This window comes from Pseudochaenichthys georgianus, chromosome 13, assembly GCF_902827115.2.
Source record: "Pseudochaenichthys georgianus chromosome 13, fPseGeo1.2, whole genome shotgun sequence".
Classification (NCBI taxonomy): domain Eukaryota; kingdom Metazoa; phylum Chordata; class Actinopteri; order Perciformes; family Channichthyidae; genus Pseudochaenichthys; species Pseudochaenichthys georgianus.
The window spans coordinates 26,223,940-26,243,274 of record NC_047515.1 but is presented as its reverse complement, the minus strand read 5'-3'; the positions used below and the strand labels follow the sequence as shown (position 1 = coordinate 26,243,274).

Here is a 19,335-nt window from a genome sequence, read left to right as displayed (position 1 = left end):
CCCACTTAAGGTATACCTCAACTATGAGAGACAAAATGAGAAAAAAAAAATCCAGAAAATCACATTGTCTGATTTTTAAAGAATTTATTTGCAAATTATGGTGGGAAATAAGTATTTGGTCAATAACAAAAGTTCATCTCAATACTTTGTTATATACCCTTTGTTGGCAATGACAGAGGTCAAACGTTTTCTGTAAGTCTTCACAAGGTTTTCACACACTGTTGCTGGTATTTTGGCCCATTCCTCCATGCAGATCTCCTCTAGAGCAGTGATGTTTTGGGGTTGTCGCTGGGCAACACAGACTTTCAACTCCCTCCAAAGTTTTTCTATGGGGTTGAGATCTGGAGACTGGCTAGGCCACTCCAGGACCTTGAAATGCTTCTTACGAAGCCACTCCTTCGTTGCCCGGGCGGTGTGTTTGGGATCATTGTCATGCTGAAAGACCCAGCCACGTTTCATCTTCAATGCCCTTGCTGATGGAAGGAGGTTGTCACTCAAAATCTCACGATACATGGCCCCATTCATTCTTTCCTTTACACGGATCAGTCGTCCTGGTCCCTTTGCAGAAAAACAGCCCCAAAGCATGATGTTTCCACCCCCATATTTCACAGTAGGTATGGTGTTCTTTGGATGCAACTCAGCATTCTTTCTCCTCCAAACACGTCTAGTTGAGTTTTTACCAAAAAGTTCTATTTTGGTTTCATCTGACCATATGACATTCTCCCAATCCTCTTCTGGATCATCTAAATGCTCTCTAGCAAACTTCAGACGGGCCTGGACATGTACTGGCTTAAGCAGGGGGACACGTCTGGCACTGCAGGATTTGAGTCCCTGGCGGCGTAGTGTGTTACTGATGGTAGCCTTTGTTACTTTGGTCCCAGCTCTCTGCAGGTCATTGACTAGGTCCCCCCGTGTGGTTCTGGGATTTTTGCTCACCGTTCTTGTGATCATTTTGACCCCACGGGGTGATATCTTGTGTGGGCCGAGCCCCATATCGAGGGAGATTATCAGTGGTCTTGTATGTCTTCCATTTTCTAATAATTGCTCTCACAGTTGATTTCTTCACATCAAGCTGCTTACCTATTGCATATTCAGTCTTCCCAGCCTGGTGCAGGTCTACAATTTTATTTCTGGTGTCCTTTGACAGCTCTTTGGTCTTGGCCATAGTGGAGTTTGTAGGTGACCAAATACTTATTTTACCGAGGAATTTACCAATTAATTCATTAAAAATCCTACAATGTGATTTCCTGGATTCTTTCCCCCCATCCTGTCTCTCATAGTTGAAGTGTACCTAGGATGAAAATTACAGGCCTCTCTCATCTTTTTAAGTGGGAGAACTTGCACAATTGGTGGCTGACTAAATACTTTTTTGCCCCACTGTATGTCCATCATTGAAGCACAAAAACACAAGATAGTTCTCAGTCAAATGAAACCACATCTATCTTTATTACAGAATGAATACCAAACACAAATTGTATCAAATGCTAATCCTACACTGTAAAACACAGATTTTCTGACATTCTTCCTTAGTTAAAAAAAAATGAAGCAAAATGAAGAACAGTAGCTTGTAAATTGAATTTCATCAACATTACCGAAATAATAATACGCACATCAAGACCAAAAACTGTTCATCTGCTTATGTTCTCACACGTTTTTACAGTAGGAGATTAGTGCAACATCTTCTGGTGTCCATTAGGTCACAGGACTTCCCATGAGCCTCTCCTGTCGCAGAGAGATCAATCTGTTGTGCCACAGCTCCTCGGCCCTCTCCTTGTCCATGAACAACTGCAGGACAGCGTGAAGAGACATGTTAGTAATAAGGCAAAGTTACAAATAGCGACAGAGTGAAGTTAACACTGCCGTTAAATATCAAGATTCAAGAAACATCGTTCCTTTTTTCCTCAAGAGTGCACTTAGACAAACATACTGTAACATAGCTATGTATAGATATCAATCCCATCAGAACAAACCAAGGATATGATAAGAATTGCATTCTACAGGATAGAACATGGCATGTAATAGTGGAAAAACTAAGTCTACTTAAAAACACCAAAATAATGCATTACTTCTATGTGACGGAATCAAATTGAAATATTAGACACGAGGGAGTAAATTGGTCTTTAAACATTGAAAAACTGTGAAAAATGCCCAAAGCATTGTCAAAGAAGCTCAAATTATTGAAAGGACTGGAATGTAAGACAAGGAAAAGTGTCCAATTTCCATATTTCAGAACTTGAAACCATATTTTTGGCAAGATATTTTAAATAACTATTCACAAAAGTGACCAATCAATAATAACTATTGTTTTAAGCAGTCAATTCTTAACATGTCTGTGATCTCTATAGCCCTCTCAAAGCAAATGTGTGTTTTTACCAGCGACACATTTGTTTATCTATGTGATATCTCTGTATTTACCACAGTGCATTTCTATTTCTTCTTTTGATTGATACAGAGCAGTATAAGCTCTACTCCACAGTCTACTTTGGCACTTGAGTCATTACCTAACAATGTCGTGTTACCTTACAAAACATCGCACTTCAAGAATGTGACAGAAATGAATGAGCTGTTTCCTGGTAAGTTCGTGAGCCTGGCAGAGTTGTTGGTACAGCCCATTGACACACATGTGACCTCAGCGTGGACCCCTGGGTCACAGTAATGAAGCTCTATTACAAGGCTGTGGTATCTTATGTGTCCTATTAGTCTTTCCCTGTCTGCTCACTTCAAAATGCATGAGAAAAAACCCTTCATTTGAACCCACAACTCATCTGTGAGCCTAGCAGTGGGTAGATAGAGAAGGCCTACACATGTGACTGGTATTCTACGCAGTACATCAACAGCAGTAATGATATTGAATGTAAGCGGGCTATAAAACTGCTGCTGCGAGTGTCTGATGAATGAAGGCATCTGTTTATTAGGAAGTAACATAATGACTATGCGACCGAGAAGCAAGGCACATTTCTGTATTCACTGTGTGTGTTTGCGCAAGGGGGAGAGATATTGTCGACATGCGGGGCTATGTGTACATACTGTGTATCTATGTGATGATATGTGTCTATTATTATGCAGATTGTGGAGCAGCCCCGGCCACGTCAATCCTTCATTCCTAACCTACGCCGCGTACAGCTGCACCGCATGTTATCTGTGTGTTAGATTCAACACCAGTGAGTTCTTGTCTGTCGGCTCTGGACTGGTGTCATGGTGCTAATGAGGCTGTGTGTGTGGGATGACAGTATCTGGGCTGGGCTAATGGGACTCATCTGTTCTAATTGGAAGAGGAGCTGGAGCTGAAGCTGAGGCCGGGGCCCGCCTGGGGCATATTGCTACCATACATCAGCCTGTCTGAGGGTGTGTGTGCATTTTGGCTAGGAGGCGTTGTGTGTGTGTGTATTTGAGGAGGTTATCTGCATACGTCAGGGCATAACTTAGTTTCCCCCAGTGGAGATAAATGACTGGGAAGCCCCAGGGAGCATTATTGGAGTTTAAAGTTTTCCTTCTCGTTTTTCATCATTGGTCTGCAGGCAGGGGAGGAGGTGATGTTAGGAGGCTGTAATCTACTATTCCGCAGTATCCTATACTATACAAGGCGCTGTATCAGAATTTGCAGGAATGGAGTAAATAGTGGTGGTGGAGGCAGCAGAGGTATTTTATAAAAAGAAAAAGTTGACTAAGTTCGTCAACCAAAGGCAAAACCATTCTCATAATAACAGTATGGTGGCGAAAAGATAAAATGACAAGAAGTGAGTTCAACTTTAGCTGTTTTGAGGATGGAAGCTGTTCATACACACAGAACGTTTTCAAGACAAGTCTGCAAAGCTTTTTGAATAGGAGAACTTACACAGGGATGGGCGAGGGAGTCAGTGTCATTGTAGACTATGGAGATAGGAAGATCGACGTTGTGATGATCTGAGCTCTCCGATTCCTGCTTCACCTCAACTGGCTCAGTCTGTACTCAAAGAAATACATAACACATACAAACAAGTGTCATACTCAAATAAGAAACAATAAAATAAATGGTAGATCCATCTACTTTTTAAATAGAAAAATGTAACTTTAGAATATTACACCAAAGTAACATTGACATATAATCGCCACATAAGGAAAAAGGAAATAAAGCGTTGCCAATAGCTAAAAGAATTGCAAATAGCTAAAGAACAAGACAAATTAAAACTGCGGTCGCACTTGTGCGCGCAGTGATGAGCGGGCCCTCGCGTCCGTGCGCCTGTCGGGGAGGGCGGCCGGTCGTCCCGGCATCAAGCAGACGCGCGCGAGTCCTGGGAAATGAGCCGTTTCTCATTTCGATAATTTTCGCGTCCCAGACTCCCAGGTCCTCCGGCAGCGACCCGGAAACGGATGTCGGCGCGCCGTCTCGAAGGAAAACAAATGTCTCTAAAGGCTCGTCGAGGATCGATTATCGAGGAGGCTGTCTGGAGGAGCCGTAACCGAGGATACACTGATTTAGAGGAGAGAGGAGTGTCTCGAGAGGAGCTATAACCGAGGGTACACTGAAGTATTCTCCTGAGACGATTTCAGCCAACAGTGATGTTTAAAAGAGGTGTGACGCATGGCTGGACTTCTGTCAACGAAGCACAGCTCTGCAAACTGTTCCCGTTGTGATTATAAGTTATTAGAAATGATCAAATGTGCATCAGACTTTCTGCCCTTTACCGTTTGTTTACTCACTAATCACATGTCCCCTGGATGTTAGGTGATGTTACAGTGAGAACAGCTGCTGAGGTCAGTGCAAAAAGCAGAACAGTGTGTATAATATATATTGCTCAATAATAAATGTAACAGGCCTACATTTCACACTTTATTTGTAGGCTTTAGGAGATATCTACAAATAAACAGTAGGGTTAGGGAGTGTATAGGTGTCTGTTGTAATGAATATGCCGCCAGCAAAGGGTGTTGTTGGACTAACAACACCCTTTGCTGTGTCTGTTTGTGTGTTTGTGTGTCTGTTTGTTTGTGTGTGTGTGTGTGTGTGTGTGTGTGTGTGTGTGTGTGTGCGAGAGTTGATGTGCCAGGCAGACAGGCAGGCCTCAGTGGCTTATCTGACATATAATTGGTCAAAAATGGTACATTCTCCGTTAGCCTACGAGCTCCCCGTTTGAGCGAAGGACTATTGCTTCTCAATGTAGCATGACATTGGATATGCGCTGAAGTTGTCCTGGATTGGAATTTTTCCGATCATTCCCTTATGAGGAGTTTGCAGAAATGTCCTTAAAATGCATGAAAAACGCACATTTTTCAAAATGGCCGACTTTGTCGGGGCTAATAAAAGCCAATTTGAAATATGTCCGCGATAATAAGAGCAATGTGTATACAGTGTTTCGTGAATATCAGAATAACTATATCCGAGTAGTTTGGAGTAATTTGCGACAAGTAAATCGTCAAAAATGGTGTATTTGCTGTTAGCTTACGACCTCCACGATTGATTTATGAAAAATGTAATCAGCAATTCTTCATGACATTGGCCAGGGGCTGAACATGTCCTGCATTGGAATTTTTCCGATAATTCCCCTAGGAGAAGTTGGCAAGAATGTGCTTAAAATGCATGAAAAACGCACATTTTTCAAAATGGCCGACTTTCTGGGGGGCGGGGCTAATGGAAGGCAATTTTAAATATGTGTGCAATTATAATAGCAATATGTATACAGCGTTTCGTGAATATTGGAAAAACTATACGCGAGTAGTTTGGAGTCATTTGGAGTCATTTGTGACATGTAAATCGTCAAAAATGGAACATTCTCCGTTCGCTTACGAGCTCATCGTTTGAGCGATCAATTATTCCTTCGCAATTTAGCATCACATTGGAAATGGGCTGAACTTGTCCTGGATTGGAATTTTTCCGATCATTCCCCTAGGAGGAGTCCGCAAGAATGTGCTGAGAAAGCATGAGAAAAGCACATTTTTCAAAATGGCCGACTTTCTGGGCGGCGAGGCTAATGGAAGGCAAGTTGAAATATGTGTGCAATCATAATAGCAATATGTATACAACGTTTCGTGAATATCGGAATAACTATATCCGAGTAGTTTGGAGTCATTTGGAGTAATTTGTGACATGTAAATCGTCAAAAATGGAAAGTTCTCTGTTTGAGCGATCGACTATTCCTTCGCAATTTAGCATCACATTGGAAATGGGCTGAACCTGTCCTGGATTGGAATTTTTCTGATCATTCTCCTAGGAGGAGTCCGCAGAAATGTGCTTAAAATGGCTGAAAAACGCACATTTGTCAAAATGGCCGACTTTCTGGGGGGCGGGGCTAATGGAAGGCAATTTGAAATATGTGTGCAATCATAATAGCAATATGTATACAGTGTTTCATGAATATCGGAATAACTATATCCGAGTAGTTTGGAGTAATTTGCGACATGTAAATCGTCAACAATGGTGTATTCGCTGTTAGCTTACGACCTCCACGATTGAGCTATCAAAAATGTTCTTCTCAATTTAGCATCATATTGGATAGGGGCTGAACGTGTCCTGGATTGGAATTTTTCCGATCATTCCCCTAGCAGGAGTTCGCAAAAATGTGCTTAAAATGCATAAAAAAACGCACATCTTTCAAAATGGCTGACTTTTTGGGGGGCGGGGCTAATGGAAGGCAATTTGAAATATATGTGCAATCATAATAGCAATTGTATACAGCGTTTCGTGAATATCGGAATAACTATATCCGAGTAGTTTGGAGTAATTTGCGACATGTAAATCGTCAAAAATGGTGTATTCGCTGTTAGCTTACGACCTCCACGAGTAATTTTTCAAAAATGTGCTCCTCAATTAAGTATCATATTGGATAGGGGCTGACCGTGTCCTGGATTGGAATTTTTCCGATCATTCCCCTAGGAGGAGTGCGCAAGAATGTGCTTAAAATGCATAAAAAACGCACATATTTCAAAATGGCCGACTTTTTGGGGGGCGGGGCTAATGGAATGTATGTACAAATATGTCTGCAATTCCATGAGGAATGTCTGTGCCAAAATTCGTGAAGTTCTGAGAAACTATGTGACTACCAAACAATAGGGGGCGCTAGTGAGCAGTTTTTTTGAAAATTTACGTTTTTTTTTTACATTCTCGAAAAGGTCCTGGGCTCTGACGTGTGTCCCAAGTTTTGCGTCCGAAGCTCATTTTATGCTATCGCAATTTAAAAAAAATGTATAGGCCACGCCCACATTCTGCATTTGTTGCGACACTTTAAATCTGAGTTCGTAGTCACCCCAAGAGTATGTGTAAAAAAAAAAAAAGATTAGTCCATCTGCCCTTGAGTTATAAATTGGTGGTGTTTTTGGCGCCCCCTATAGTCCAAAATGAAAATGCTTTAGTGTGCCTATTTCCCAAGACAGACTGAACCTATTTACCAAAATCTGTGATGTTTGGATACATTGTTGATGAGTTATGAGCATTTCTTTCTAAGCCCCGCCTTTTTGCGAGTACGTTTTAATTCATGGCGGAAATATTTATCGTTTGAACATGCTCATCTCCTAGGGTAATGTGTATGACCCTCCACGGATGCTGTACACTAAGTTTAGTGTAAAAAAAACAAAAATTGAAATTTAAGTGAATATTTCACTGTTTTGAACATTATGCCAATTTAGAAGAAGAAAAATGGAGGCGGAGCTTAGGGTTCCATGAGGATTATTTGTAGAGCAGGTCCACCCGGATATGTGTGCAAAATTTCAGGTCATTCGAGATTACGGTGCGACAAAATTTCAGGTCATTCGGAGTTACGGTGCGACTTTGTAAATGTATTCTGAAATGGGTTTTTCATAGGTGGCGCTAGCGAGCACATTGGACAATTTGAACTCATTGACTCCAGAATAATGTATTTTTCACCAGTCCTGGCGTCCGTACAAAATTATACAACTTTGTCGCGTCCTAAAGGCCTCAAAAACAGGAAACGCTGGCAGAAAAATAATAATTCCACCAATAACAATAGATGCCTCGTACTTCGTGCTAGGACGCCGTCGGGTCCTAGCGCTCCGTGCTTGGGCCCTAATAATGTACCTTTATGAATATAATATTAATGCAATTATTTTATCACAGGTACTGTATAATTTCATGTTGGTATTAAACAATATTGTTTGTAGATTTCTCAATACAAAAAAATAAATATATATAGAAGGTTGGTATATTTTCATACCTTTTTATGTAGTATGAAACTGGGACAAAGAAAAATATTTAAAAATGCAATATTAAGATTGTCCAGCAGATGGCGGTGAAAGTCTGTCTCGTGCGACAGACAGACTTTGTGATAGAGATCAGCTTGTATCCTGAATATGTCGTTATTGTCTCACTTGACTCATTGTGCCCCCATGTTTCCCGCCTTACATTTTCCATAAGTCTTAATTATGAACCAGCAACTCAGTGTCTCAGTGAAGTGCCTTATGAAATATTTAACCAAGAACCAAGCACTTTTTGTTAAAGTTCAAGATAAAATTAATGTATCTTCCACTTTCTTATAACTGAAAAGAACTAAGGTCTTCCATCCCTCTCTTGTTTCAATCTGTAGAGTCCAAGCTGACAGAAGAACATTTCATATTTAGAAGTCATTCTTTCTCTTCCCTAGAGGTATTACACAAACAGATAATAAAATGTACATTCTGATGGATAACATTTGGATGGATAACCTTACATTCTCCTTGATAAAGAAGATATATCAAAATGCACACTTTGCCAAATCCATTCATGTTTCCAACACTCTTAAACCGGTCCAGAGCAAATGTTTACTCAGTTGGAAAGATCCATTTCAAATGTATTTGGCAGGATACAAAAAGTGAGTGAGATCAAAAACACACTTGCTCATAAGTATCTCGATTTGCCAAAATATACAATTATTGGTAATAATATGCTGAATATACATTTCTAATGTATACAGCTTGCTTGAAATAGAAATCTCAAAAGATAAAGTGAAGCAGATATCAAAGTTCACCGGGTTCTCCTCGTTAAAGTGGCTAAAACATTTTCAGTGGACCTATTGGTAAATGGCCTTCAACACTAAAACAAAATACACGTATATATGTAAAATAAATAATTTAAAAGAATGCATTCTCACACAATACTAAATCAAATAATTCAGTAGATTGCTTGTTCTATTCTGCTAAAAAAAATAAGAAAAATGTTTAACAACTTATATTTCTACAGTATTTATCGTACTAGTGTAGCAAAGAGTTGATATTCCCTTCATTGCAGGCAAAGATGTGATCTTTCTAGAAGACTATCAAATATTCCCTACTAAGTGTGTACATTTGAATTATTACTTTTGTTCTCGAAAAGCAAACTTTGAGAATATTGCATTTGAAGACAAATATTTTTCTCTCTGCATAATGTTGTGTGAGTTGATTTGACAGTATAAATCTAACTTTTTAAACATTGTGCACACAGATCTGACATAAAAGAGCTGAATCGTTGAATTTGTTGAAGCAGCATTTGCACTCTTGGACGGTAATCAAATCAAATCAAGTTTTATTTATATAGCACATTTATAAACGATTTTTGGTCGAGCCAAAGTGCTGTACATATAATAAAAATAGCCTACAGTAGAGACACTTTACAGCAAATACAACAGCACAGATTGTTCAGAATATCAGTATGAGAAAAATAAAAAGGCATAGTAAACTGCTCATGTGCGACCTGTGCAGTCCGAGCTGCAGCCGCGGGGGTCCTGACCTGTGTCAGGCCCACCAGGATGTTTCCCAGAGGTCTGTGCAGGTTTGCTGTCACATGTTGTCGCCTATCTTTTCAAAAACATCCATGAGCCCCAACAAATCTAATTCCTGCTCCTTCAGAGACAGGAACATTTCAATAATGACTTCTGTGTTTTTTTTCTGCATCTGCACAACCAGCGGGGGGAGAGGGAGACAGAGAGGGGAGACGGAGGATGGCTGTTGCCTGCTGCGGCTTTTGTGTGGGTGCTGCCGCTTTGGAGGCGGCGAACAGTGGAGCGCCTGATGAAACCGTCTCAGGTCGGAACAAACGGCGCTGAATGAATGTTTGATTTGGTCTGGGCTGTCTCTGGACAGACGGCACAGCTTTGCAGAGAGGGAAATTCAATAAGAGACGGAGTGAAAAGATAGAGAGAGTGAGGGGAAGGGAGAGAAAGAGGGACAGAACGCACCTTTATATCATCCCTGGATGATTTGAAAGCCTGAGGAATAAAGGAATCACTTTCGATGGCCTCAATGTCCTTTATCCTTCGCACTTGCTCCTCCAGAGAAGTTCCCGCTGAAACACATGTTACACAGAAGAGGAGCTATGAACAAAAGCGTGCACACATGTCCGGAAACACACACACAGCATCAGCCTTCCCTTGTCATTTTCTGAAAGGCTCTAGATTTCATTTGGAATGGGCTTAGTTGATTGTATGTTATCTATCTGTATAATACTCCTTGACAGATAGAATACAACATATTTGATATTCCCCTATTTTAATCTTGGCCTTCTTTAAAATAGGACTTTTACTTAGCCAAGGGCATGGAGTCACCACAAAAGGCAAGTGAAAAAAAAACACTAACAAGATAATATCCAGACAGTGAATTACACTTAGATAATGCATTCTAAAAGAATCAAAATATGAACACAAAGTCACTGCTATGGAATTTCATTATAGAGACTAAATGTGATTAGGTTTCATACACTTTTCATGTATCAGAAAGTATTTTGCTCAGGCTTGTCCAATCAAACAAAAAGATAGAAAGGGTTTCTAGTAAATTACTCTCAGATATAAACACATCAGGACTCTGCATATCAGATAATAAATAATTTCAAGAATTCAAGAGCAGTCTTCGCAGCGTAGGAGGGCAAACATAGGTGTGCCAGGAAAGTTAGCAACAGGGGGAAAAAAAGACAGAGTCTGAATGCTCCCATTATTCTCTGGCTGTCAATCTCTCCACTGATCAGTCAATATTCATCCCTCTCTCCCCCATCCATCCGTCCTCTCCTGCACTCTCCCATCTCTCTATCTGTCACTCCAGCAGACATCCATGTTTCTCTGCGCTGCTGATGTAGACTGTGTCATGAAAACAAGTGGGAACACACACACGTGTACACACACACACACACACAGAACATTGGGATACAAGTAGAGGTACTTCCACATGTGCAAACTTACATATTTTGCATTTACACTCATGGCTGCCATATATATGTATATGACGCACGCACGCACGCACGCACGCACGCACGCACGCACGCACGCACGCACGCACGCACGCACGCACGCACACACACACACACACACACACACACACACACACACACACACACACACACACACACACACACACACACACACACACACACACACACACACACACACACACACACACACACACACACACACACACACACACACACACACACACACACACACACACACACACACACACACACACACACACACACACACAAAGCATTCAATTGGAGCTATTAGCCGGAATTAATTCAATCCATTAGCAGCCACAGAAAGGGTGTCACAACAGATCTTCATGGCCCTGGTGTTTAATGAATAAATGAATATTTGTTCCGGCTTCCCCAGCAAAGCCTCACATGCTATCACTCACACACACACACACACACACACACACACACACACACACACACACACACACACACACACACACACACACACACACACACACACACACACACACACACACACACACACACACACACACACACACACACACACACACACACACACACACACACACACACACACACACACACACACACACACACACACACACACACACACACACACACACACACACACACACACACACACACACACACACACACACACACACACACACACACACTATTAAAGTTCATAATAGCACTCAAACAATCTCGGTTTTGATTTAAATGCACTGCAGAATTGGACAACTGAGTGACAAGTGGAATTAAGCCTTCCTATATGACAGACTATCGGCTTGTCATCCTGTGCCGGGAAGATGCGAGCAGAGACGCACTGCACAGCAGCTCCAAAAATAGTCATTACCTTGACTGGGCTGCTAGATGATGTCTGAACACTGGCCCAATATCCTCCTGGAGACTGTGGCCTGTCCTTCACACCACCATCACCGCTCACTGCACGGCTGCATGGGCTCGGATGGAAACTAATGCCTGGCCGACAATTAATTCAGCACAATTGAATTCACTTTTTCAATGAACTCTTCTCTGCTGTCCTTTGAGCATGAATGCCCTACATGGAAAACTACCAGACCGACATGTATCAACACATACACACCCTATCTGAAAGCATCTCCTTGGCAGGCCTGTCTTTGCTGGGATGTCCGTGTGCGCCGCATGAATCCATTAAGACCTCAGACTTTTTGACAAATACATTATTGGTAGATAAAATGACTTCCATATGCTGTTTGTCAGATGTCAGTAGGAAAAGATATGTATTTCATGAGAAGATCAAAAGTAATGGACTTTGAGTGCGGCCTAGCGAGCTTAGAGGCAGACAAAAATCAATACTCTAGCAGGGCGAGCGCACTCCGCAGCTCAGAGAGGTCAAAGTTGATATTTAATATTGACACATTATCTGGCAAATTAATTTAACAGGCCAACTCGATTGTCACCGCATTACGAACGCTTCTCTGTCAGTGCTGAGAGGAGGATAAAGGGGAAAGCCGAGAGATAAGACAGATGGAGAGAAAGAGACAGAAATAAGAAGAAACAAAAAATAGAGACAATTAAATGTACAGAATGTACTTCTTTAAATTAGGTTACTGTTAGATCTCTATGGCACTTATATGCTGAATGCATTACATCCATTACGGCGAACCAGAAAATGGAAGGAAACTCAATCAATACATTTTGTTTTATATCTGTATATTAGAATAATGGATAGTGACTGAGCAATGTATGTTAACGTACGTTTCGCATGTCCTGTTATGTTTGCGCCCGTGTGTGTGTGTGTAAAAGAGCCACTCAGAAAACGTACTTGCCTTCTCATTACTGAAATTAGTTGGACAGACAGCAGTGCTGATGAGTGGCTCAGAATCAATAGGCTATTGTTCTCTCTAAATAGCTGTTTGTCCACTTCATTGATTAAGACCAGAGGACGAGGAGAGAAAATCAAACCAGCCAATAAGAAGGGATTTCAGCTCATCTCCTTTAGCCTTGAAGATGAACGTTACGCAGCAGTTTCACGTCCCCTCCAGAAGAGGGAGCTGTTCAACAACACATGTCTATATCTGAGTAGTAAAACTTGACTTTCGTCTTCAGTTTGTCAATCAAGAGCAGCCGAGCGGAATATATTGCGGCTGCTGATTAATTCCAGTAATTGAGTGCACTAGCGTGCCAGCTAAATTACCGCAGCACTTGTTATGTGGGGAAAAATAAATACCAAGGAAAACTAACTGCTTGTTTTGTTGAGGTCTCGTAAATAGTGGCAAATATTTGACAGTGTTTTGGAATTATAATGCAAACACAGTTATTTAATGAAAGTATTAAAAATCAAGAGAGGGCAAAATGTGCTGCTGTATTTATAATGGGTAGTGTGACTTCAGCACAGTAAGTATATAAGAATATATTTGTGGCGGGTCATGTCAGAAAAAAAACTCCCATTTTAATTTAGCCAGTTTAGAGATAAGAAGATAATATTTTCCAATTTGGCCAAAAAATTACAAAGACTTGTTTTAAATTACATTTGTATGTATATTTCAATTATTTTTCTCTCTCTTAGCAGTAGAATACTGACTACGCAAAACCTAAAATGGTACAAACACAAGTTTCTGGAAAACATTGACCTAACTTTTGTAACACAGGCCCAGCTTCCACACAAGCTCACACAGCAGCATCTCTTTCAGGTTTCAATAATGTGCCCTCCCCCCCCGTGCACTGCGGTAAAGATGTGTAATTCAATGCTCAATTTAGGCCCGTCTCAGTGGAGATTTTTTTGCCTGCTAATTGATAGAAATTAAGCCATTAATCAAGCCACTAGCCATCATTCAACCCGGGGAAGATGAATACAAACTTTCATAATAACCACCTTCCCCATTTTAGCCCTCATTAGCATTAATTTTTAATGTAATTATGCTATTCTTTTACACTGAGCTCATAAATTACTGCTCTTTTGTTGCTGGCTGGCCTTGTAAAATCCAAAGTAATGCTTTGTAGTCTGATCTTTAAGGCAATTACTGGCTTCTTCACTCTTTTATCTCCCTGCATTTCCAATAACCTGCTCTCTAATGATTTATCTCCGCTGTACCCCCCCCTCCAATCCCTTTCCCCGCTCTTTCTCTCTCTGCACCAGCGGCCAACTGCCCCGCTGCCAGCCTCCGCCTCCAATCCCCCATCCGCCCACATTCTCCCCATCTCTTTACAGCAGCCCCAGATACATCAGGGATGCACACAAACACATGCACGGATGCTTGCCTCCACCAAGTTAACTATATTAACACACTCACACGTGTATTCAATATGTGTGTGTGTGTGCGTGTGTGTGTGTGTGTGTGCGTGGTAACTTTGTTTACTATCTCCTTTAGTCATTTTCCAGCTCGCCCTTCATTAGTGAATATCCAGCTCCAGCAATGGCGACAGCACCGGGGGAATGACAAAGTAAGAGACTGGCGCTCCATCTCTCTCTCTCTCTCTCTCTCTCTCTCTTGGCTGGTCTCCTGTGGGTCTTACCTGTAGGCTAGCTGCTCTTGTTTATGTAACCCCTGAGCTGGGTAAACACACACACATACACGCAAGCACGCACCGAGGCACACACTCGCAGAGCTTGGCATCAAACAGCTGAGTTAAGCTTAGCAGGGCTGCGTGCTGGGGGCGATCGAGGGGCTGCGGTCTGCCCTGTTCTCAGCAGCAGCATCCTGGCTGCATCAAAGTCTTTACCGTACCATTCTCCAGGCCCAAACAACAGGCTGCTCCAAAGCATGCCTGGGAATTGGACTGAACAACAACAGAAACAATGAAACAATAGGTTACTTATTAAAATCCGACTGATGAGATTTCATTATCACTACCAAATGAATCTCTGTGAGACATTTTGCTTCGCGGATGAGGATTTTGATTACACCGTCACTAAAACAAATAAATTAAGAAATCTAATGGGCCCGCTTGGTGTCTGGGAATGTTCCTGCTAATGAGATATTTTGTTGACATGACAGAGAAGTTTGAGCATGTCCTACTTCGACGCAGGGCCGTTGAGCCCAGACCTTTTACTTGCATGCAGAAAGCCAGACACACAACTTACGTTATTAAAAAGGGTGTCCGGTGAGGGCCTTGGTTAGGTAATACTTTTAGACTGTATTGATTAGGGGCTGCTGACAGGTTCTGATGTTAGCCCTGGAAATGCATCAAGTGGCTAATGAGCAGCTATTAGGATCATCGATTTGCTGATTTCAATTGATAGCTAGCAGGCCAAAGCTGCACGTCAATATTTGCATAACTAATACTCTGCAGCTCCAGGCATTGGAAAATGAGACCTCAATGAGTAAGGGAGACAGAAAATAAAGAGGGAAACAGAAAGAAAGAGGAGGAATGTGGATAATGAGAGAAGATATTTACAGATCAACAACCCAGAGGTAGAAGAGCAAAACAAAACAATCCAAATGTCACAGATTTAAACCGCCATGAGTTTCCCCCCCCTGCACAGATCTGTAGTTTGTCTGTAAGGCGGCGTATCACCAATGGTGGCGTTGCAACAATGACGAGACGCTGATGCCTGTCTGACGCCTGTGGTTGCCGGGGTCAACGGGTCACAAAATGAAGGGAAATTCTGACAGGCTGAGCCAGATGTCCCGAATGTGTCCCAGAGGAGCGTGCGTCTATGTATGTATGTGTTTGTAAGTGTGTGTGTGTGATTGGGGAGATGTCCAATGACAGAGCAGGTGGCTAAGCCAGTCTAATGCGTGTTCCCATGAGACCACACACGCACATAATACACACAGTCACTCATACATAACCTCCATCCCCCACCTCCAAAAAAAGCCACATGTCTCCATAACCCACGTCTCCCAACAATGCACCTTCAACCACAAATAAATACACCGGCCGAGTGATCCCTGCGGTGGTCACCTTGTTATCGTAGTGTCAACTGGTCTCTGTGGATTTCACCGTTCTGTCGAGTCCTGTCGGGCGCCTGTCACACATCACTAATGCTCAGCTCTCTCCCTTGAACCTCTTATATTGAAAATCAGGTCTATAAGTTGCCTGGATTTTACTGGGGAATATCATATATGACCCCATTCTTTAAATAACGTAGCCTTGAGCATTATTTGACCTTAGCAGATCATGGCAGGTGATATGTTTATGGTACATCTTATGTGATATCTATTTGGCATCAGGAAATGAAGAGCAGCTGGTGACTGAGAGTGTCACACACACACGCGCTCTTCTAGTGTCTCCTACTGATAGCGATCTCCCACTCTCCAGTCAATAAAGGTTTGAATGATGAATTAAAGACCCAAACAACCTGCTAATGACAGGATGACATGGCAGCCATGCGCTGAGCTCTGCTATCTCCCTCCACATCTTCGCTCATCCCTCCCCACTCACCACTTTGCTCGCTTCTGTCATTCAACCCCATTCTGCTCATCCATCCTCTCCACTTCCTCTCCTCAACTGACCCTGGTTCAACTACTCCTCAGTATATTCCTCCCATCTGTACCCCCAAATCCTGCAATTAAATGCATGTGTTTAGACTCTTTCTGTCCGTGCCCATAATGAAATCATGGAGGAACAAAAAGATTGGCCAAAGTCGGTCATTCCATCAATACCTCTATCCATCATGCACAATATCTGAAGCCATGGAGTGAATTTATAACAAATGATGATGCACGTAATTGTTCTGCCATCAAAACTGCACTGACTCATCTAAAGACTTGCTGAAGTATTTGTTTGTTCCCATAAGTGTCACGCAAACCTCAGAAATAACTTGAGTCTTTTTTTTTAGGGGGAAATGATGCTACATTCCAACTTTCATAAACACTGTTTTCATTACAGCTCAAAAAAGGTAAAGAACTGCATTTCCTTGTAATTGGCTCAAATGGAGAACTTATCATTTATCAGGGAGGACATGTTTATTGTTGCTTTGTTGACAGTATAGCTATCACTATCATGAGTCTAAATAATGCATGCGTTGCTAAAAACAAGGGTCTACCTTTCGGGAAACTAGTGCAAACAAAGCTTAAAAGCATTTACTGTCTATTTATTGCATAAAAGTCAGCTATTTATCTGAAATCCTAGCTAAGACCTGACTGCTGCTGCTGACCTGACTGCACGGTACAAACATAGAGAACTAACCAAAACCAGGTATGTGTGTTTCCCTCGCCATGTGTGTGTGAGGGAGAGAAAGAGAGCAGTATGAGTGTTAGCCGATGTCCTGTGTCTGGGCAGCATCACAGAATCTCATTAAATAGTGAAGCTTTCACAGGCTGAGTGGTGAGATCTTCAAGATCACAGCCACTTTCTCTGTCGACGGGCTTACAATGGGACTGGACGCATTCCTAACATTTAGTATTCTATTTTGTTTCATTATATTCTGACATTTTATTACAGTGTAAAAAGTAATACTTCTGTTAGGTATATGTTATTTAATGAGTCATATGTCATCATGCCGCAAGAGCAACATATCCCACTTCGATGTTTTAGGAAATGAGGGAATTTTTGACGATCTGATATTTTGAAGTGATTACTCATTGGGTATGAGTGGTTTCTTAAACACCGTCCACACGGAGAATACTGTAAGCCCAGATTGTGTTTACTGTGTTTAGGAGAGAAGGAACAAGTACCTGGAAAGTATCTCTACCTATCCTAACTGTTCAGTAACCTTAAGCACAATAACAGTCTGTCTGTGAGACTAAAGCAGCTCTTTATTAAGCACAGGGCTGTTTTAGTGTGATTAGAATAAAGAGTCCTTCCCTGCCCTTTACCAGAAATAACATGAATTTGACTGCATTACCTCGATGTTAAACTAGGTGCTGCAAATGTGTTTGTGTGTGTGTGGGAAAAAGTGCAGCGGTGTCCATTTTTTTGATCGCGAGCTGGTCAGCAGCTCTTTTATGAACAACTCTATAATTAGAGAAACACCAAGCAGCTAATTACTTAATTGAAAGCAAGGTCTTTAAAATGAAAATGATGTCATCTGACTCCAGGAAACTCGCTCGATTCTCGCAAACGTTTATACATGGACGTCAACACACAAACGGGCACACACACTTCGCGACCTACAGCCTTCTTGACGTGCAGCCATCAAGCTACCAACTCTTTCCCTTAGTCGGGTTGTAATTGATTCTCTCTTCACTCTCCTGGCTGCTGACAGGGTGTGTGTGAGTGTGTGAGAGTGTGTTGGTGAGAGGGGAAAAGGGACAGAGTGTCTCTTGTTTGTGTGGTCTGCTACGAACTATATTAGTAAAGGTCATGGCCGTGTGTGTGTGTCTGAGTGGTAATTAATTAGGCAAATGCCCCCCACCTCCTCCTCTTCTGACCTCAGTTGTAGACTAATAACCTTGGTACTGTGTTATACATTATACTTCTTTTTTACTGTCACATTCTGCCTTATTGCCTTAAGGGATCATGGAGAAAAAAAAACAAGAGCGACATCACCATTTGCATGTAAATCAAAAATCATCCTTCATGGTCTAAATTACAGGAAAGAAATGCATGAGTAGATGTGTGACTATAATGTCCAGTCAGTCCTGATATGTTTGATTTCTGTCAGCTGCATCGGTTTGAGAAGGGGGGGGGGGGTGCATAAGTGCTTCAAATAGCACCCTGATTATGTGTGGGCTCAAGTATAGAATACCTGAACGAGTTGCAACATGATCGGTAGTTGTTTGCTGTGCCTAAACGTATTTTTCATCTGTGCACAAATGGTACACTTTCTTTTACAAAGCACCTTTATCACAGTGTTGTGGCATCAAAACACACATGCACGCACCCACGCGCACACACTCTCATGAACCTATTGCAAGCATTCCAAAGACACAATCGTCAGACACACACTCTTAAGTGACCTCTGATGTCTCATGACAAACCTGGAGGGAGCCCCCACATGGCCGCAGCCACCCAGGATGCTAGCACTTTGACCTGCAAACAGTCTGCGGTTGTGTCTAATCACAGCAGTGTGACCACCCTGTTAGACTGGACCAAGTACACTACTGCTGTGTATGATCATGTCCAGACATTTGCAAGTGTGTGTGTGTGTGTGTCACCTCCACATGCTGGGAAGGTTTCCAGTTACAGCGGCATACTAATACTCTACCTTAATCTCCTAATAGTAAAGCTACAATACTACTTTGGAAATAGTACAAAATAATAGAAAAACGAATTAAAAGAAATTTGCACAATTTCTTCTTTTTTTTTGTATTTACAAACAG

At 41.8% G+C, this 19,335-nt stretch overlaps 1 protein-coding gene across 4 annotated transcripts in view; it reads right to left on the bottom strand.

The window, feature by feature from the left end:
- Positions 1-1,427: 1,427 nt before the first annotated feature.
- The window catches only part of rsrc1 (arginine/serine-rich coiled-coil 1), a 116,671-nt gene continuing 98,763 nt past the window's right edge, over positions 1,428-19,335 (bottom strand). For all 4 annotated transcript variants that reach the window (XM_034096668.1, XM_034096670.1, XM_034096672.1 and 1 more), the window contains exons 8-10: positions 10,116-10,222; positions 3,836-3,943; positions 1,428-1,785 (exon numbers count right to left, since the gene is read on the bottom strand). In XM_034096668.1, the coding sequence (XP_033952559.1) occupies positions 1,693-1,785; positions 3,836-3,943; positions 10,116-10,222 (308 nt within the window). In that variant the 3' untranslated portion in view covers positions 1,428-1,692. The remainder of the gene's footprint in view (positions 1,786-3,835; positions 3,944-10,115; positions 10,223-19,335) is intronic.